This window comes from Chinchilla lanigera, unplaced genomic scaffold (assembly GCF_000276665.1).
Source record: "Chinchilla lanigera isolate Chin_1 unplaced genomic scaffold, ChiLan1.0 scaffold00049, whole genome shotgun sequence".
NCBI classification, from domain to species: Eukaryota; Metazoa; Chordata; class Mammalia; order Rodentia; family Chinchillidae; genus Chinchilla; species Chinchilla lanigera.
In genome coordinates, this window is record NW_004955450.1 from 2,648,630 (window position 1) to 2,669,992 (window position 21,363).

Below are 21,363 nucleotides of genomic sequence, written 5' to 3' on the forward strand. Positions count from 1 at the left end.
AGACCAGCCTGGGCTACAAAAGTGAGCTCAAGGCCAGCCTGAACTGCATAGCAAGACCCTGTCTCAAAAAAAAAAAAAAAAAAAAAAAAAATGACCACAGAAAGGAGACATTTTGTGTGGATTCAGGACATTAAGGCTGCCACAACACCACAACTAAAGACACTCAGGAAAGAGGACGTGCAGAACTGCTTCAGAAAGTAGCAAGGTTGATGGGATGAGCATGTTCAAAGTGAACAGGAGGATCTTGAGGGAGATTAATGGCAATGTGTCATTTACTGTAATAAATTTTTTAATCGAAACCTTCGCTGTATTTTCCAACCATCCCTGTGGAAGCTGAGGTGGGGATCCTGTGTCCCTTGTGGGCAAGAGCCACACTTGGCTCACATCAGGGTCCCCAGGCCAGCAGGTCCTAGCCAAGTTCATGCTGGTGAGCTTTTGTGAGCAGATGAGACGTGGACAGGCAGCCCTTTGCCAGGGGACCCATGGTGCCTGTGTCAGGGAGGTGACAGGTATACAGCGCCACCCCCAGCCCGCATCTGCTGTCTCCTCAGGTCAGACTCGTCCTGGGCCAGGAGGAGCTGAGGCTGCAGACCCTGGCAGAGCTCCTGCTGAACGACTCTGCCCCCCACTCCGTGGCACTCACTGTCTCAGATGGCCGGGCTGTGCTCTCGGTCGACGGGCTACTCAATGCCTCTGGCCTGGTCCCAGGAGGCCCCCTCAGTGTCCCCTATGGGCTGTTTGTTGGGGGCTCTGGGAGCCTGAGCCTGCCCTACCTGAGGGGGGCCAGCCGACCTCTGCGGGGCTGTCTTCTCACCGCCACCCTCAACGGCCGCAGCCTCCTCCTCCCGCTGACCCCCGAAGTGCCAGAGGGCTGCGCTGAGGAGTTCTTTGCTGAGGACGACGTGGCTCTGGGCTTCTCTGGGCCCTATTCTTTGGCGGCCTTCCCCGCCTGGAGCACTCAGGACAAGGGCACCCTGGAGTTCACGCTCACCACGAGGAGCCAGCACGCACCCCTGGCCTTCCAGGCGGGGGGCCGACGCGGGGACTTCATCTATGTGGACATCTTCGAGGGACACCTGCGGGCTGTGGTGGAGAAGGGTCAGGGCACTGTCCTGCTCCACAACAGTGTCCCCGTGGACGATGGGCAGCCCCATGAGGTCAGCGTCCACATGGACGCCCACCGCCTAGAGGTCTCCGTGGACCAGTACCCCACACGCACCTCCAACCGCGGGGTCCTCAGCTACCTGGAGCCACGCGGCAGCCTCCTCCTCGGGGGACTGGACACAGAGGCCACCCACCACCTCCAGGAACACCGCCTGGGCTTGGCACCGGGCACTGCCAACACCTCCCTGCTGGGCTGCCTGGAGGACCTGAGCGTCAACGGCCAGCGGCAGGGGCTCCGCCACGCCGTGCTGACCCGCGGCATGGCAGCCGGCTGCAGGCTGGATGAAGACGAGTATGAGGATGACGCCTACAGCTCCTACGAGGCGCTGTCCACCCAGGCACCCGAGGCATGGCCAGCCGTGGAGCTCCCTGAACCGTGCGTCCCTGAACCTGGGCTGCCCCCTGTCTTCACCAACCTCACCCAGCTGCTGACCATCAGCCCACTGGTGGTGGCCGAGGGTGGCACAGCCTGGCTGGAGTGGCAGCATGTGCACCCCACACTGGACCTGCAGGAGGCCGAGCTACGTAAGTCGCAGGTGCTGTTCAGCGTGACCCGGGGTGCACGGCACGGCAAGCTGGAGCTCGACATCCCGGGCGCCCGGGCACGGCAGATGTTCACCCTGCTGGATGTGGTCAACCGCAAGGTCCGCTTTGTCCACGACGGCGCCGAGGACCCCTCCGACCAACTGGTGCTGGAGGTGACCGTGACAGCGCGGGTGCCTGTGCCCTCCTGCCTGCGGCGGGGCCAGATTTACCTGCTGCCTGTTCGGGTCAGCCCCGCCAATGACCCTCCCCGTGTCGTCTTCCCGAATGGCAGCCTCATGGTGATCCTGGAGCACACACAGAAGCCGCTGGGACCTGAGGTCTTCCAGGCCTATGACCCGGACTCTGCCTGTGAAAGCCTCACCTTCCAGCTCCTGGGAGACTTAGCTGGGCTCCCAGTGGAGCACCGGGATCGCCCAGGGGAGCCGGTGCCCGAGTTCTCCTGCCGTGAGCTGGAGGCGGGCGACATCGTCTATGCCCACCGTGGCGGCCCCGCTCAGGCCCTGACATTCCGGGTGAGTGATGGGCTGCAGGCCAGCAGCCCTGCCGTACTGAACGTGGTGGCCATGCGGCCAGCCATCCGGATCCGCCACAGCACGGGGCTGCACCTGGCACAGGGCTCTGCCGCATCCATCTTGCCTGCCAACCTGTCGGTAGAGACCAACGCTGTGGGGCAGGACGTGAGCGTGCTGTTCCGTGCCGTGGGCGCCCTGCAGTTCGGGGAGCTGCAGAAGCAGGGCGCAGGCGGTGCAGAGGGTGCCGAGTGGTGGGCCACGCAGGCCTTCCACCAGCGGGACGTGGAACAGGGCCGTGTGCGGTACCTGAGCACCGACCCACAGCACCATGCCCAGAACACTGTGGAGAACCTAGTGCTGGAGGTGCAGGTGGGCCAGGAGACCCTGAGCAACCTGTCCTTCCCGGTGACCATCCAGAGGGCCACGGTGTGGATGCTGCAGCTGGAGCCGCTGCACACCCAGACCACTCAGCCGGAGACCCTCACCGCGGCCCACCTGCAGGCTGCCGTGGAGGAGGCAGCCAGCCCAAGCTCCAGCAACTTCCACTACGAGGTGGTCCAGGCCCCCAGGAAAGGGAACCTGCAGCTGCGGGGTGTGAGGCTCTCAGCCGGCCAGGGCTTCAGCCAGGATGACCTGAAGGCTGGGCGGGTGACCTACGCGGCCGCAGCACGAGCCTCCGAGGCTGTTGAGGACGCCTTCCACTTCCGTGTCACAGCACCGCCACACTTCTCGCCGCTCTATACCTTCCCTATCCACATCGGTGGTGACCCAGATGCTCCCGTCCTCACCAACGTCCTCCTCCTGGTGCCCGAGGGTGGTGAGGCCGTCCTCTCCGCTGACCACCTCTTCGTCAAGAGCCTCAACAGCACAAGCTACCGCTATGATGTTATGGAGCGGCCCCGCCATGGGCGGCTGGCGTGGCGGGAGCCACAGGACAAGGCTACCACGGTGACAACCTTCACCAATGAAGACCTGCTGCACGGCCGGCTGCTCTACCAGCACGATGACTCTGAGACCACCGAAGATGACATTCCATTTGTGGCCACCCGCCAGGATGAGGGCAGTGGCGACACGGCCTGGGAGGAGGTCCGAGGTGTTTTCCGCGTGGCCATCCAGCCGGTGAACGACCATGCCCCTGTGCAGACCGTGAGCCACGTGTTCCACGTGGCCCGGGGTGGGCGGCGGCTGCTGACCACAGAGGACGTGGCCTTCAGCGACGCAGACTCAGGCTTCTCTGACGCCCAGCTGGTGCTGACCCGCAAGGACCTCCTGTTTGGCAGTATCGTGGCAGTGGATGAGCCCTCGCGGCCCATCTACCGTTTCACCCAGGAGGACCTCAGGAGGCGGCGGGTCCTGTTCGTGCACTCGGGGGCCGACCACGGCTGGATGCAGCTGCAGGTGTCTGACGGGCAGCACCAGGCCACCGCCATGCTCGAGGTGCAGGCCTCAGAGCCCTTCCTCCGCGTGGCCAACGGCTCCAGCCTTGTGGTCCCTCAGGGAGGCCAGGGCACCATCGATGCCACTGTGCTCCCTCTGGACACCAACCTGGATATCCGCAGTGGGGATGACGTCCACTACCGCGTCACAGGCAGCCCTCGCTGGGGGCAGCTGCTCCGCGCCGGCCAGCCAGCCACCACCTTCTCCCAGCAGGACCTGCTGGACGGCACTGTCCTCTACAGCCACAGTGGCAACCTCAGCTCCCGTGACACGCTGGGCCTCTCAGTGGAGGCAGGGCCAGTGCACACAGAAGCCACCCTCCAAGTGACCATTACCCTCGACAGCCCACCCGCCCCGCTGCAGCTGATCCGGCATGAGAAGATCTATGTCTTCCAAGGGGAGGCGGCTAAGATCAGACGAGACCAGCTGGAGGTGAGGAGCGGAGGGAGGGACCGGGCCCCCAGCTCTGGCCGCATACGCTTGTGTATCTGGGGTGTGATGTGGTATGCCTGGGTCTGCACCTGTATGTGTGCTCAGGGATTTGCGCCACGCACATCTGCTTGTGGATGTCAGGCGCACACCCATGTGTGTGCTGCAGGAGCCATGCAGACCCCAGCTCTCTGCTAGACCCCATACCAGGGATATGGGGGGCTGTGAGGGACTTTAACCACCAGCAACCGCATGGAGCAACCAAGCCATCCACAGGCTCCCTGACTGGCTGTGGGACCTTGGACCCCTTCCCGTTATTCTCCCAACCTGCCAGGTTTTTTTTTTTGTTGATGTTGTTTGGTTTGTTTTTTTGAATCTTCTTTTTTTTCTTCTTGGTACCGGGAATCGAACTCAGGACCTTGCACTTGCCAGGCAGGTGCTGTGCTGCTGAGCTATATCACCAGCCCATGTTTTTTTGAATCAGAGTCTCGATATGTAGTCCTGGCTGGCTTCAGATTCACAACAATCCTCAGCCTCTAGAGTGCTAGAATGACAGGCAAGCACCATGGTGCCCAGATTTCACTCTGCCAGGTTCTGCGGCCCTTCCGGTCCCCAGGGTCTGGGCCTCTGAGCAGACCATGACCAACAACACACTTGGTGTCTGGAAGCTCTTACCCTGGAAGGACAGGATTGAGCCAGGCTTTGAAAAACAGGAGTGTCAATGGCAGAGAATAGGGTGGCACCCCAGGGTGGAGTCTGTGCCAGCAGAGGCACAGAGTCTGAACTGTGTGTCCAGTGGCGGTTGGTAGCCTTTTCCCGCGGCTCCACCAACCGTTCCAGGAGGGAGCACACAGCCAGCAGCCTTGGGGCAGGAGCCAGGTCTGAGGTGAGGAGCCTCAGCCACTGAGAAGACCCGGGTGCCCTCTGCTGGTCAAGGTCTAGAATAGCAGTATCTCCAGCCTGAGTCTCCTGGCAGAGGCCCCAGGCTGGGTGGGGACCTCCATGTAGATGTGTGTGTGTGTGTGTGTGTGTGCACGCGCGCACGCGCGCATGATGAGGGGATCTGTGTGTCTGGGTGTTGTGAGTGGGCAGTAGTGCCTGGGGAAGGAGGGGCATGAAAGTTGGGCTGCTCCTGCTACTTGGGGTCACGCCCAGTAGCTGTGGTTCCCTGAGTCCCTGTGGCCCCTGTTAACAGGCAGACCAGGAGGGAGTACCCCCCGCAGACATCATGTTCTCAGTGAGGAGCCCCCCAAGTTCGGGCTACCTGGTGATGATGTCCCACACGGCCGCTGGGCCACCCAGCCTGGCCCCAGTGCACAGCTTCTCCCAGGAGGCCGTGGCCGCCGGCAGGGTCCTCTACCTGCACTCCCGCCCCGGGTCCTGGAGTGACACCTTCACCCTGGACGTGGCCTCGGGCCTGGGTGCCCCCTTGGAGGGGATCCGCATGGAGCTGGAGATGCTGCCGGCCACCATCCCCATGCGGGGGCAGAACTTCAGCGTCCCTGAGGGTGGTGCCCGCACCCTGGCCCCGCCGTTGCTCCAAGTCACCGGGCCCTACTTCCCCACCCTGCCCGGCCTCAACCTGCGGGTGCTGGAGCCACCCCAGCATGGAGCCCTGCAGAGAGAGGAACAGCCCGGAGACGGGACCCTCGACACCTTCTCCTGGAGAGAGGTACCTTCCCATGAGCATGGTGATACCCGCTGTAATCACTGGGGCAGGGGGAGGGGCGGGGCCCGTGTGGGAAGCAGCCACTCTGCCTGTCCACAGAGTCCTCTGCACCCTTCTGGGGGGTGGACTGTTTTCCCCTTTCCACCCACGGAAACGGAGGTTCAGAAGGAGTCAGCTCCCCTCAAGCCGGAGCAGGGCGCATGGGTGCTGGGCTGAGCGTCCCCCACTGCCTGCAGGTGGAGGAGCAGCAGATCCGATACGTGCACGATGGGAGCGAGACGCTGACCGACAGCTTCGTCCTGGCGGCCAATGCCTCGGAGATGGACCGCCAGAGCCAGCCGCTGACTATCACTGTCACCATCCTGCCCATTAATGACCAAGCCCCTGTCCTCACCACAAACACGGGCATGCAGGTGACAGCACCCCGGGCACACCTATGGCAGCGCCTAAGTAGAAGCTAAGTAGAGTCCACCACTCCTGTCTTCTCTGGGCCTCAGTTTCCTGCCCTGCAAAATGGGGTTGCTGCCACATGCCTCCCGAGGTGATTGGAAGGAGAGGTGTGGAAACAGAGGTTCGAGGGTTTTTTTATTGAGTGCAGTGGGCAGCCTTGTGAATGACCACACGCAGCCCCGCTGTTCCCCAGGCTCGCCTGTGGCAGGCAGCTTTTCCTATGGCTCAGGACCAACATGCCTGGCAAAATCTCTTACAGTCTCTGACAGTGGGCTTCTGGCGGGGACCAGGGGAGTCCCCACCTCCACCACCCGCAGTGACAGCCTCCACTGTGCTCCCCACCTTCTCCCTTTATTCACTGTAGCACAGGGGCACCCCATTCTGCAGAGGTGGATATTGGGGCCCAGACAGGATAGAACCCCATGGTCTACAAAAGTAGACCTCGGTGGAACAGAAGTGGGTGCGGCTTAACCAAGCTTGCGCGCACTATAGTGTGAGAAGTTCCCGCCGAGGGCGGAGGGCGCAATTCAGGCTAAACGCGGCCTGGGACCACAGCCAGGCTGCTGTGTGGACATATGGCCACCAGGTGGCGCCATCCACCCGTGCTTGCTTCCCCAGCCTGTTAAAACCTCTTCCCGGCCGTGGGAGGGAGGAGCCAGAGGGTCCCGGGGCTGTTTCCTGGGTGACGGCCCCTAAGGGACTGCGCCAGCAGGCCACGCAGCACTGCCCGGGGACAGCATGCTGCCGCTGCGGGTGGGAGGCCTGCGGGTCCCCCTTACCGGCATAGTGGGCAGCCGTCGGCCTCGGCTCCCCGAGCCTCTGCCCTCCCCGCTCTGGAAAGAGACGGGGCTCTGTCTTGAGCAAGCCACAGCCGCCACCCGCTTCCTGGTCCCAAGAAGACCCCTCCCGGCCCATGAGACAGAGCCAGGCTGAAGAGCACTGCTGGCCAAGCTGGGGTCTCGGGGGTGAGAACTAGGTGGGGTAAGAGCAAGGCCTTTCCAGCCACACGTGCTGGCACACGCCGATAATCCCAGCACTCAGGAGGCTGAGGCAGGAAGATCACCACAAGTTTGATATCAGCCTGAGCTACATACTGAGATCCTGTCTTAAAAGACAAACAAAACAAAATGAGCAAGGTTCCTCCCAGTGAGGGAACACAGATGGGGGAGGGACAGGCAGGGCTAGTGCAGAGGAGGGAGCCTGAGGCCCTGGGGTGACAGTGGGGGCCCAGGGTAGCACAGGCCTGGGAGGAAGGGGGGAGGGAGGTGGGATCCTCACGGGCTGTCTCCTCAGCTGTGGGAGGGGGCCACGGTGCCCATCCCTGCCGAGGCCCTGCGGGGCACAGACGGCGACTCGGGACCCGAGGACCTGGTCTATACCATCGGGCAGCCCAGCAACGGACAGGTGGTCCTGCGGGTGGCGCCGGGCACCGAAGTCCGCCACTTCAGCCAGGCCCAGCTGGACGCCGGACTGGTGCTGTTCAGGCACGGAGGTGGGTGCAGCCGTCTCAGCATTCTGGGGAGTGGGCTCCATGCCAGGCAGCAGGACCCACCCACCCCTCGCTATCCCCAGGAGCCCTGGACGGAGGCTTCCGCTTTGACCTCTCCGACGGCAAGCACGTGTCCTCGGGCCACTTCTTCCGAGTGGCGGCCCAGAAGCAGGTGCAGCTGTCACTGGAGGGCACCCGCACGCTGACTGTCTGTCCAGGTGAGCCTGGCCACTGGGCGGAGCTGAGGGCACCCGCAGGGGTCACGCTGTCCCCCAGGGGCCGCAGGCCTTGGTCATAGTTCATAGCCCCTATCTGTCTGTCTGTCTGTCTCTCTCTCTCTCTCAGAGTCCATCCAGCCGCTCAGCAGCCACAGCCTGAGTGCCAGCTCCAGCTCAGGTACCGACCCCCAACACCTGCTGTACCGTGTGCTGCGTGGGCCCCGGCTCGGCCGGCTGCTCCATGCCCAGCAGGGCAGTGCCTCCGAGGCCCTGGTCAACTTCACTCAGGCCGAGGTAAGGGCCGACCCTGCAGCCACCTTGCAGATGTCACCAGCCCCGGGTGGCTGCAGTTCACCTTTGCTGGGCTCACCCAGTGTGCCGTGCTCCTAGAGGGCCAGGTAGCAGGCAGGCGGGGGCCCAGCAGTCCGCACAGAGATGGGGCAGGACCCCAGGCTGCCAGCCAGAGCTAGGATCAGTCCTGGAGCTTGACATCCAGAAGGAAGCCACAGCTGGGTTCTGGAGGTGAAAAGGGACCCATGGGGGAAGCAGTGCACCCCAGGAGCAAGTAGGGGGCAGTGCTTCCTTCAGGGAAGGAGCCCGAGAGGAAGAGGAGGGAGCCTAGAGCTCCAGTCAGTGCCCGCCAGGAGCAGCAGAGGTGGCCTAGTGGGGAAGCCACGGTCTGTCTGTCTGTCCATCCATCCATCCATCCGTCCATCCATTACTGGGACAGCTGCAGGCACTGTTTGCCCAGCTCAGGCAGGGAGGGTGGCTCCTCCCCAACTCTGACCCGCACCCAACGCTGCATGAGAAGGGCTGGGTCCCCGTTAGTCTGCATGAGGAAAGGCCTGGGGGGCACAGAGCTGACCCCACCTCTCAGGAGGTGCTGCACCTGTCCCAGCACTGCAGAGAGGCCCACCTGGCCCCTAGAAATGGCAGAGTCTCCCCAGGTGACTCCCACTTCCCCAGCTCCTGGAGACCTGAGCCCAGCCCACTCCACAAAGCCCCAACACCAGCCAGCAGCTGGGACAGGGAAGGAGGTGGCTTTGCCTAGGGCCTGTCCCCTCAGGACCATTGGCCCACTGCCTGTCCTCCTGCTGTGGCCCCTCCCTGCCCGCGGCCCGAAACAAGGTGTTTAGCTGCAGCAGCTGCGTCCCCTGCGTCACCAGAGCCTTATCATCAGATGCCAAGGAAGGGGAGAGGACAGGACCAGCCATGAGCACCCCTCTCCAGCCCTTGGTCCCCCGAAACAGAGCTTCCCTGCACCCCAGCAATGACGAGAAAGACCAGACTAAACGGCCACCAGGGGGCCTGGCTGGCAGTGCCACCAGGGAGGCTGGGGAGAAGCTACGTGGCAGACACCCTCCTCCACTCGCCAGCACCAGGCAGGACTGTCCTTCCGACCTCAGAGCTGGGAGGAGGATCGGTGTCCCCACTGTGCAGATAAGGAACATGAGGCTCACAGAGGTCAGTGGCTTTATCCAGAGCAAACCAAAAAGGCACCGCCTGCCTGCTGGGCAGAGAGTCTGCCCCCTGAGGCCCGCCTGTCCCCACAGCCAGGGCCCCCGCTAGCCTTGTGCGGGTCTCCCTGTCTCCCTCCCCTCCGGGCCCCTCCAGGCTCCGTGGCTGCTGCCCATCAACCTGAGCCCCAGGCCACCGCCATGTCCTTGCAGCCACATCGGGCCCACAGATGGGTTTTATTTGGCCGCACATTGCCTTTCAGATTTTTTGTCAATATAGCGCTCTCAGGAGATTTGACAGAAACTCAGTTCTGGTCTTACGAGGCACGTGGCCTCCGGAGGAGCAGCTGCCCCCTCGAAGGACTGCTCCCGTGGGGACCGCTCACTCCTGCCTGGCGCAGGCCTGGGGAACCACGCACTGCGAGCCACTTCCCATCTCCCTATTGCGCAAGCCCTGTTTTTCAGAGAGGAGGAAAATTGTTTCGTGTGGCTCCCACAGGGGGAAAACAAATGATAAGCCAAAGGGACATAGCAGCCCCAAAGGGGAGGGGACAGACACCCCATGGAAGGGAATAATGTGCCTTGGTATGTGCCAGGCGAGCGGCCCAAAAGCAGCAGTCCCCGACCTTGTTGGCACCAGGGACAGTTTCCCAGTTCAGTGAGTGGCAGGGTTTCTGTGGATGGGCATGGGGTGCTGATGGCTGCAGGGTGGTTCTGAGGCGTTCAGAACCCAGATCCCTAACTCCACCACTGATGTGACTGAGGAGAGCTCAGGCGGGGATGGGAGCCCCCGCTGCTCACGCTGCTCACCTGGTCCCCTACAGGACCAGGTGTGTCTGGCGTGGAGTCGCTGTGCAAAGGAGAGTTGAGATCGAGCCGCAAAATGGAGAAGAGTTCACCTAACAAGCCGGGCTTCGTGGTGGCATATGCTTGTAGTCCCTGCTACTCAGGAGGCTGAGGCAGGAGGATGGCTTGAGTCCAGGAGTTCATGGCCAGCCTGGGTAACATAGGGAGACCTCAGCTTAGCAGGAAAAACAGTGAGCTCCCCTTGCATTGTAAAAGGCTCCTCTGGATCTTACGTTGAGGGTGAAGCTGGGGCACAGTTGGGAATCTCTTGCTACAATCCAGGCAGAGGCAGTGCTCAGGGAGGCAGAGAGGAGCTGGGGTATTGCCCAAGCCACTGAGCAGGAGCCCCAGGCCAGTGGGGTTTGCAACACCAGCGGACTCCACAGGAACAGAACTGCCGCAGAGGATGAGGGTAGGAATCTGAGTCTGGAGTGGAGGGTCAAAGTGAGAGGTCTAGACAGAGTCAGGTGCTGAGGGCTTGTGGCCCAGGGACCATGCCATGGGACCAGGGAGAAGAGCCGGGCAGTAGCGGGGAAAGAGGAGGGAACCCCAGGGAGCGAAAAGGGTGCCCAACGTGTCACAGACCCAGCTCTGGATCATACTCACGGCCCTTTCGTGCCCTGGGGCAGAACAGGCCTGGCGACATTAAAGTGAGCTGGGGCCAGGAGGATGAAAGGGTAGGCGGTTCTTTCAGAGGAATTCTGCTGTAAGAAACGCAATAGGGGGAGGGGTGCAGATGCTGGTGGAAAAAGTAAATCCCAGAGCAGGGTTTTCTTTCAGATGGAAGAAAGAATAGTGCAATTGCATAAGGAAGAGAACAATCCATTTGGGGAAACTGATACCCTAGGGGAAGAAAGAAGGGCGTAGGCCTGGTGTCCTCAGGCGGCAGGAGGGGAGGGGCCGGTGCCTGGGAGAAAGGCTCACATCCCCAGAGGCCAGGGATTGGAGAAGTTCGCCTGCTGGCAGAGCTGGGGTGGAACCCAGGCACCTGGCTTTGCCGAACAATGGCCTCGTGTGAACTCCTGAGCTAGTGAGGCAGAAGGTGGGATACACAGTCCTAGGTACTGGTGCCAGCTCCTGGGCACCACAGGCTGGGCTGTTGTCACCCCTGACCATGGTGTCTCTCCAGGTGTCTGCTGGGAATGTGCTGTATGAACACGAGCCGTCCCCCAAGCCCTTCTGGGAAGCCCACGATGCCATAGAGCTCTTGCTGTCTTCGCCCCCTGCCCCTGACGTGGCCACAGTGCTGGCTGTGGTCGTGTCATTCGAGGCTGCCTGTCCCCAGCGCCCCAGCCGCCTCTGGAGAAACAAAGGTTAACAATGCGAGAAGCTGCAGGGTTGGGAGGAGGGACACAGGGTGAGGCCCCCAGAGAAAGGAGACAGTCAGCCCTCAGGATCTGGGAAGCTACAGGGAGCTGGGTGGGAGACTTTGAGATCAGGCTGCACACACTCCTTGTCCTCCCCGGCACCCCGAGCTACATCCTGAGCACTTGGCCCACTAGGAGGCATGACCCTACCCTGGGGGGCCCCAGACCTCACAGCTTTTCCCTCAGCAGCTGGATCTTCATAGCCCGCGTCTCACCCCCAGGTCTGTGGGTCTCAGAGGGCCAGCGGGCCAAGATAACCGTGGCCGCCCTGGATGCCTCCAACCTCCTGGCCAGCGTCCCCGAACCACAGCGTCCCGAGCACGACGTGCTGTTCCAGGTGACGCAGTTTCCAACGCGGGGCCAGCTGCTGGTGTCTGAGGAGCCCCTCCACGCAGGGAAGCCACACTTCTTGCAGAGCCAGCTGGCTGAAGGGGAGCTGGTGTACGCCCACGGCGGCGGGGGCACCCAGCAGGACGGCTTCCGCTTCCGCGCCCACCTCCAGGGCCCAGCGGGGGCCTTCGTGGTGGGACCCCAAACCGTGGAGGCCTTCGCCATCACCGTGCGGGATGTGAACGAGCGCCCGCCTCAGCCGCAGGCCTCAGTGCCACTCCGGCTCACCCGGGGCTCCCGCGCCCCAGTCTCCCGAGCCCAGCTGAGCGTGGTGGACCCAGACTCAGCCCCCGGGGAGATCCAGTACGAGGTACAGCGAGCTCCCCACAATGGCTTCCTGAGCCTGGTGGGGGTCAGCCCGGGGCCCGTGACCCGCTTCACACAGGCCGACGTGGATGCGGGGCGGCTGACCTTCGTGGCCAATGGTAGCAGTGTGACAGGCATCTTCCAGCTGAGCGTGTCTGACGGGGCCAGCCCACCCTTGCCTGTGTCCCTGGCCGTGGACATCTTGCCGTCTGCCATCGAGGTGCAGCTGCAGGCCCCCCTGGAGGTGCCCCAGGCCTTGGGGCGTGCCTCGCTGAGCCGGCAGCAGCTCCGGGTGGTCTCGGACCGGGAAGAACCAGACGCGGCCTACCGCCTCACACAGGGGCCCCAGTATGGGCAGCTCCTGGTGAACGGGCAGCCCACCTCGGCCTTTAGCCAGCTGCAGGTGGACCAGGGGGAGGTGGTTTTCACTTTCACCAACTTCTCCTCCCCTCATGACCACTTCCGAGTCCTGGCACTGGCCAGGGGTGCCAATGCATCTGCCACGGTAAATATCACTGTGAAGGCCCTGCTGCATGTGGGGCCAGGTGGCCCGTGGCCCCAGGGCACTACCTTGCGCCTGGATTCTACGGTGCTGGATGCCAGTGAGCTAGCCAACCACACAGGCAGCATGCCCCACTTCCGGCTCCTGGTGGGACCCCGGCATGGCCGGCTGGTGCGCGTTCCCCGGGTACAGACAGAGCCGAGGAATAGGCAGCTCGTGGACCAGTTCACGCAGCAGGACCTGGAGGCCGGGAGGCTAGGGCTAGAGGTAGGCAGGCCAGAGGGTCAGGCTCCCAGGCCCACAGGGGACAGCCTCACTCTGGAGCTGTGGGCACCGGGTGTCCCGCCCGCCGTGGCCTCACTGGACTTTGCCACAGAACCTTACGATGCAGCTCAGCCCTACAGTGTGGTACTGCTCAGTGTCCCTGAGGCCGCTCGGACAAAAGCAGGGAAGCCAGACAGCAGCACCCCTACGAGTGGGCCGGCCCCAGCAACATCCAGCCCAGTGCCCACCGTGGCCAGGGGTGGCTTCCTGGGCTTCCTAGAGGCCAACATGTTCAGCGTCATCGTCCCCGTGTGCCTGATCCTGCTGCTTCTGGCGCTCATCCTGCCGCTGCTCTTCTACCTCCGCAAGCGCAACAAGACAGGCAAGCACGATGTCCAAGTCTTGGCCGCCAAGCCCCGCAATGGCCTGGCTGGTGACACAGAGACCTTCCGCAAGGTGGAGCCAGGCCAGGCCATCCCACTCACTGCCGTGCCTGGCCAGGGGTCCCCACCAGGAAGCCAGCCTGACCCCGAGCTGCTGCAGTTTTGCCGGACACCCAACCCTGCCCTCAGGAACGGCCAGTACTGGGTGTGAGCCGGGTGGGTCGTGCTGGGTGGTAGGCCCTGCTCCCATGCCCTGGCGTTGCGAGTTTCCCCAGAGTGAGACATGGAGAGCCAGGTAGTGGATGCCAGGAGCAGCCCCAGGGTACCAGACAGATGGAGTCAAGAGCTGGAACCTCCCAGTTCACAGAACCTGGAGAACCGAGGCACCAAGGCAAGAGATGGCTGGGTCAGGCCCGTGTCCTGGAGCTGGTCTGACTTTCAAAGCCAGGGCAGTCACCTAGGTGGGTCAGGACTCTGGCTGGTCCTGGGTCTGTGTCCTTGGATAAGTCATGCCTGACCCAGGCTGCCAGGAGGGAAAGGAGGAGAGAGCCTTGGAGAGGGGCCGGGTGGAGGGGATGATCTGATGCTGGCTTTCCCACACACCCCAGGCCTCCACCGTCTCTGCCCAGGGCTGGGGCAGCCTCTTCCACCTCTGGGATTTTAGGGACATGGTTTTCCGGGGCAGGGGCAAGGACAGGAGGGGAGCTCCTCCTCTCCAAAAGGCATCCACCAATAGAATAATATATTCGGGGTGCAGGGTGGGTGGGTGCTCAGAAGTGGTTTATTTAAGGGGATTGCAAGGAAGCTATTTAACATGGTGCTGGGCCTATGGGGCCTGGTGGCACACACACCCTGCCGGGTTGGGATGGGGGCAAAGTCTGGAGCCCTTCCATTCCCAGGGCCACTGTGATGGGCCAAGGACTGAGCAAGCCTAGAGCGGACTGGGCTGACATGTGAGGGTCTTGAGGCACAGTGCCTGCGTACCCCTGAGGACTGGGGGCGGCCAGGTGGGGGCCTTGGTCCTTACAGCCTGGATAAACAGTGCTTGGGCGGCTCTTGACAGCTGTGTGTGCTTTGTCTGACTCTGAGACTCGGGCCCTGGCAGCCTCATTCTCTGGGGCTGGCACCCAGCCCCGCCCAGCGGGTGGGATGAGGAGGGCTGGGAAGCCCTGTGTGTCCACCTCTGGGGCCATCTGGGGCTCCTCCGCCCAACCTGTGGGTAGGTGGGCCAGTGCTTGAGACAAGACCCAAGCCCCTGACTGAGGTAGAGATGCAGGAGGTCTTTCCTCCATGAGGAAAGAAGAAATCCTCTCAGCCCTGGCTTTCTCAGCCTGAGTCTCCTCTACCCGCTTCTTGTGTGGTTGGATCAGCAAGGCAAGGGCAGCGGAGCCTCCAGGGCTGGGACATAGTGCAGTGAGCGGATGTGGGGGCTGCTCTCCCAGCCCCAGAAAGAAAAAGGCAGAGGAAGCAAAAAGAACCCAGAAAAGTCAGAGGTTGCCAGACCCAGCCAGACAGCCTGTCCTTTGGCTAGAGATGGAACCCAAGACACTGGGGACCCAGTGACCTCTTCTTGCACCAGGCATCTGTAACATTCGAGGTGGAAGTGGGGGCCAGAGGTAAGACTCCATCCTGCCCCTGGGCCACCCTCCCAATGTGCCTGCCACATCTCCGCGTCCAGCCCCTGGTTCTCCACTCCCAGGAGCTTGGGCAGGAAACCTGGAACCAGGTATATCGTGATGGAAACGGGCCCAAAAGACCAGGAGGAGTCAGAACCAGAGAGGGTCAGGGATTGGCTAGCCACACAGCAAGGTAGCAGTAGGGTAGACCAGACCCTAACCCCCGTGAGGCTCTTCTTGCCGCCCCAAAAAGCACTGCCCTCCAAGGAGGGTGGTTGGGCACCCAGAGAACCCTCTGTACTGAGCTCACAGGACAAACCTGTCTCCCTGGCACCCCAGGGTTAAGCAGACCCTGCTGAGGTTGTCTCCACATCACACCCCATGCCTGCCTTGCCCTGCAGGAGCTCAGAGCTGAGACTTCAGGGCCTTGCTATCTGGGGCCAGGCTCTACCCTGTGAGGCCAGTCTCCCTGGAAGTGTAAGCCAAGCTGGGGGTGACAGACCCGCCAGGCAGGATCTGGCCTGGCTCGGATTTCCTTGGAGCGCTGACGACACCCACTCTTCACAGCCAGCAGCCCTGCCCCCAGGGAGCTGGCACAGGCTGACACAGATCTGCTCCTCCAGGCCTGGGGTGGACAGTGGGCTGGCACCCAGGCTTCATGCCAGGGTCAGAGGAAGGGTCTTTCCCTGACACACAGGAGCTGGGAACCCAGCATGGCATGGGGCCTGGTTTAGGTAAAGCCTTGGCCTATTCATTACATCCCCAAAGCTTAAGAAGGCTGCCCTCCATGCTGTGAAACGACACTACCCCCTTCTTGGAAGGAACTGGAGACAGGAGCAATGCCAGGCACACAGGTTCAGGACCCTCTGGGAGGGTCTTTGCTTGTGCTTCATACACACACAAACCATGGCGTGCACTTTTGCAGATTGGTGTGCATGGGAACATAGGTTCACACAATCTCCAGTCTTCAACCGTGGTGTGGCACAGCCCAGTACCACCCATGCAGTACGTTCACACACGGAACACAGGCACCCACCAACTTCAGAAGTTCGTACATCTTGCCTGTGCCCTCCTACAGAGCTAAGGGGGCCAGGACGATGCCCTGCCCATTAGGGGACCCACACTGACATCAGTAGAGCTGGAAAGTGAATGGTGAACCCATAGGTTCAGGGATTGCTTGCTAGAGGGGCACAGATCCCTAGATTCCTACTGTCCACACTAAGCGTTTAACCTCTTAGTTGCTCACAGGAGCTCCCTTCGAGCCCTTCTACAAAGTGGCCCTTTAATTGGGGTTGCCATGGCAGCTGTGGGGACCCCCCACAACACCCTACCTCCCCTGACCAATGGGAAATCCTAGGGCTACCAGTATCTTCCTCTGGTCCTAGAAGGCTGCTAGTTTTAAAGGAGTGGGGCTCCTGGGAACGCCAAAGTGCTCTGGTGGGGTCTTCTGGTCCTGGTCACACAGGAAGGAGCCCTGGCAAATGGAAGAGCCAAGAGAGCAACCAGACCCGATGGACTACTACCCCATCCTACTGAGGTCTTCTTAGATTACCATTGTGCACTTACCACTAAGGTTACTCAATACTGGAAGGGCATTTTCTGCCAACCATGCTGTAAGAGATGCAGACAGGACCCATCCAGCCCTTCCTAAAGAGCCGCAGACACTCCAAGGAGTCACTGCCAAGCCCTGATGTGCACCTTCACCCAGCAGCATGAGCTGGCCAGCGAGAGAAAGCCACCTCTGTTAGACAAAAACAGTGGCCACACAGCATCTGGGGATGCTTAGCAGCTCCTGGTTATGCTGCATCCTTGGTATAAGGAATTACAGTATTTAATTGATGGCTTCTGTCCTCATTAAGGGTGTCACTGCCTGTGGCCATCAGGATAATTAGTGGGTTGTGCTGTTTTCCTTCACATTGTAGATGCCACAAGGGCCCCTACAGAGACAGGAGCAACCCCTAGCTAATCTGCACAGTGGCTCAGAAGGGACTTTTCTACTTAAAAAAAAAAAAAAGGAGCACCCCTTTCCCCCAACCTGAGAACTGCTGGCTCTGTTATCCCAGAACCCAAAGCTAAACCCCAGATGCCCTCCTGACTACTTCTGGGTCCTGAAGGTTCAGGCGAGGTGGCTTGTCTAAGTCTTTGAGGCCCAAACAAAAAAAAAATAAATAAATCTTTGAGGCCCAGAGTGGGGGGTGGTCATGGGCCAGCAGCACCAGCATTGCTTGAGAGCCCACTGAGAATGAAAGATTGGGCTGGGCCGAGGCTCCGTGGTAGAGTGCCTGCCCCTGTTCCAACCGCAGCACCACCAAAAAGGAAAGAAAGACAAGGGCTCTGCCCCAGATGTTGAGTCAGGCTGCCCAGGTGGTTAGAAGACACACTGCACAGAGGAGTTTCAGGTACCAACTAAAGCCTAGCCCAGCCTCTAAGATGTTGATCTGAGACAGAAGACAGGGATGGAGCTGGGGATTTAGCTCAGCGGCACAGCACCTTCCTGGCAAGTGCAAGGTCATAAGTTTGATTCCCAGTACCGAAAAAAAAAAAAGACAGGGCCAAGGTCACGTAGTGAGTTAGTGGCTAAGCTGGACAGTCAGACCTTGTGACCCCATCTCAGGGTTCTGTCTTCCACACCGTGCCCCCACACAAACATACCCTGCTCCATGCCCAGCCAGTGCTGACCAGCTGGGTGGGGCCTTGGTGCCAGGAGCCAAAAGATTGCCCACACCACCGCTGCGGACAGCCATGCAAAGACAGAACAAGGAGGGGCTCTCAGGCCTGCATAGGGCTCAGCTGGGACATGCCCGGCCTACAGTGAGTCATCGGGTCCTGGGGGTGTGGGAGATGACATCAGGGGTGAGGCGTGCACTCGACCATCAGCTGCAGTACAACACACACGTGCACACCCACGTGCATCCACAGGGCTGCCGCATGCAGATTCTCACTGACAGCAGCAGGCATGTGCAAACAACCTACGCATGCATCGTCCCCAGGGTTGCAGATATCCAGAGTCACCTGCAGTGAGCCTGTGATGGACATGATACCAGCTCCCCTGAGGCAGCGTCCTTGGGGGAGACAGGCCAGAAATGGACACAGTTAAAATAATAACCTTTGCACAGAAGGATCTGCAGATGATGAGATGTGTGGAATTCACCGGAAGGCAAGGGAGGCAAGGCCAAAATGTACATAATATGCTGGCCAAAGCACATCTGTAATCCCAGGGCTCTGGGAGGCTGAGGCAAGAGTCTGAGCCTGGGAGGCTGAAGCAGGAAGATGGAAAGTTCAAGTCCAGGCTGGCCAACTAAGTGATTTAGTAACAGCCTGTCTCACAAATTAAAAAGAAAAAGCATATAGCTTAGTGTACAAGCTGTGGAATTGCAGTAGAGCAAACTAATTGATTTATTAAAATACTGGCCCAATACTGACCACCGCTGAGCCTGAGGGATGGGCACTTGGGACCCACTGTATGAGTTTATGGTTTTGCACATCTGAAGTTTTCCCTGAGTGAGATACACACATGTATATAATAAGCAGTTGGCATTAAGTGAAATAAGAAAGGCAGCATAAAGGGAAAGAGGACCAGGAGAAATCCTTGGATGGGATCGTCAGGGAAGGCTTCTCGGTGGTGACATTTAAGCAACAACCTAAATTCACCGAGGTCCCAACTGCACACTGCTTGAGTGGGACAACATTCCGGACGGGACAGCAAACACCCAGGGGCTGAGATGCCAGCAGACCTAGAGGGAGGACAGCACGAGATGGGTGAGACTCAGGACCCAAGAGCAAAGGGGAGAGGTGACCAGGTGGGATCAGGGATGTCCCTATGGGTGTGAGCAGATGGAGGAGCCCGGAATTGAGCCTGTGGGAGAAACTGGGCTGGATTAGCACTGCGTGTAGAAGGTCACTCTGGCTCCTCTCCGCCAAGCAGACCCCCACTGTCATCACACCTCTGCCTGCCCCACCAGAGCCTGGACCTCCCCTCCAGCCCAGCCTTTCCCTGCTCCCTCACTGCACCATGTTGGCCCCGAAGAAAGGAAGCTCCTGGTGACACTTAGCGGCCAGCTCCCGGCCCAAGGCCACTGCCCAGCCTCCCTGCTGCCTGCCCACAGCAGGCCTCACTGTCACCCGGAGACCAGGCAGGAAATCATCACTGCATGATATTTGCTCAGTGCTCTCCATGGGCCACATCCTCCGCCCTGGCACCTGCTGACGTGAAGGCACAGCCAACTTCCCCCAGTATCTGCCACTTACTCCCTAACTCTTCTGTGGACTGGTGCCCAGCCTAGGCCCTTGCCTGGCCCAGAAGCCTCTGAAAGGCTGCCAGGAGCATGGAAAAGGCTCAGCTCCGAGACAGGCAGACCTCAGTCCGGGCCTGCACAGGGGAGATGCCCAAGCTCCCGAGAGTGATTCAGAGCCCTGGGCCAGTCTGTGGAGAACGTTGGCGCGAGAGGCTGCAACTCCCAGACTGCCAAGGGCAATGACAGAGCTCAGAGTGGGTGCAGAGCCCCAGGCTGGCACTGAGGAAGACAAAAACACCCGCTGCTGCAGCCTTGGGCCTGCCCCTCCTGGCTGGCCTGCGAGGCTTTGCACACACACTGGGGACAGGACAGCAGTAAAGAGTAAATGTGAAGCCCTGAGTGATCATGACGACCATCACTGGGGTGCTGGGGACATAGACTGAGCACTGGCCTGGCCAAGGCCACCCAATGAGGACATTCAGGAGGGCTTGAGGTGCGCCTGGACTCTGTGTGTATGTGTGTGTGTGTGTGAGAGAGAGAGAGACAGAGAGACAGAGAGAGACAGCCGTGGCACTGTGGTCCCTCCTGCCTGGACTGAGGAACTCTATGAAATCTAGGAGACTCCCAGAAGGCTTCACCCCATAGGGACAGTGTGGCAATCCAGGCAGGACCCAAGCTCTGGGGGCACACAGCTTGGTCTTATTTTGGCACCGACCACCTATGGCCTACACAGCTTGCTCAGTCTGCCATCCTGCTATGGGGTGGGGTGCTAGGATTCCAGGTCCCGCCTCTCTATCCCCTCTGCCAGGGGCTGGCATCCTGGCTACTCCTTGCTGAGGGCCGGCAGCACAGCGCTGCCAGCTGACGTGTTCTGTCTGGATGGAACCCTCCCCGTGGCCTGGAACTCTGCTATAAATGGGAAATGGAAGCTCCGTGCAGTTAATGTCCCTGGATTGACAGGGAAAGCTCACTGGGTGGGACTTGGGTATGGTCCTGACACCCTGCTGTCCTATCTCTGGGGGTGGAGGGAGAGGGGCCAAGGGGACAGCAGGGCCATGGGGTAAGTGTCATATGCCTACCCCAGAGCCCTACCTATGGCAGCAAGGGGCTTCAGCCTCTCAGGAAGAGGCCCCGCGAGCCTGAGCATCCCAGCCAGCCTCTGACCCCTGTTCCAGGCCATTTACCCCTTAGCACAGATGGTCTGAGCCTGGGAACCATCTCATCCCCCGCCTTTGCTGCTCGGGCACCTCCCTTGCTGGGCCCTCCCTCCTGGCCTGTAAAATGATGCTGATAATCTCTTGCGCATAGGGTGACTAGGAAATAATGGGCACCCCGTGTCCCTCGTGTCCATCATGGGAAATACTGGAAGAGAGGAGAAACCCTAAAGTGGCTGGGAGACCCACAGCATTGGGACTTCTGCCCGCTTCCCAGGTAGACTCCAAGGAAGCAGCCAGGTTCCTGTGACTCGGGCTACCCGGGGCATCTAAGCAGCCCCAAAGCCTCCTGCAAACTTGGCTGTGAGGAAGGAGCTATGGAACGAGGACCACAAGCCACAGAGTACAGAGGCCACGGAAGGGATCCTTATCAGACTTTGGTGGAGGGGCCACAGAGAAGCCCTGCACACCAAAGAGGAGAGAAAGCTGAACCCCAGGATGGGCAATGAGAGAAGGCAGGGGAGGCAGGCGAGAGCAAGGATCCAAGGGACCAATGCTGCTCAGGACTACAGTGCCAGGGACCCAGGGCCAGGGGCCCACTCCGCAGGAAGCAACCTAGACCAATGTGTGCAGCTAGGGGCAGGTGCTGCACAGCAGGGCACCAAAAGAAAAGAAAAAGGAAGAAAGAAAGAATAAAGCTGGGTGTGGCCGCACACACCTGGAATTCCAGCACACAGGAAAACTGCCACAAGTTCAAGGCCAGCCTGGGCTACATACTGAGACACTGTCTCAAAAACAAAAAGCACCAACCAAATGAAAACACAAATACAAAAAAAGAAACAAAAACCAGGCTAGGAGTGTAGTTCCGTAGAGGAATATTTGCCCTGGGTTTGATCCCGAGCACTTGGGGAAAAAAAAAAAAAAAAGGC

At 60.5% G+C, this 21,363-nt stretch overlaps 1 protein-coding gene across 1 annotated transcript in view; it reads left to right on the top strand.

The window, feature by feature from the left end:
• Cspg4 (chondroitin sulfate proteoglycan 4) overlaps positions 1-14,489 on the top strand; it is a 31,809-nt gene extending 17,320 nt beyond the window's left edge. Inside the window, exons 3-10 of the mRNA XM_005393500.2 lie at positions 552-4,091; positions 5,284-5,760; positions 5,994-6,170; positions 7,501-7,699; positions 7,780-7,914; positions 8,042-8,208; positions 11,347-11,530; positions 11,806-14,489. Coding sequence (XP_005393557.1) covers positions 552-4,091; positions 5,284-5,760; positions 5,994-6,170; positions 7,501-7,699; positions 7,780-7,914; positions 8,042-8,208; positions 11,347-11,530; positions 11,806-13,640 — 6,714 coding nt within the window. The 3' untranslated portion in view covers positions 13,641-14,489. The remainder of the gene's footprint in view (positions 1-551; positions 4,092-5,283; positions 5,761-5,993; positions 6,171-7,500; positions 7,700-7,779; positions 7,915-8,041; positions 8,209-11,346; positions 11,531-11,805) is intronic.
• Positions 14,490-21,363: the final 6,874 nt, after the last annotated feature.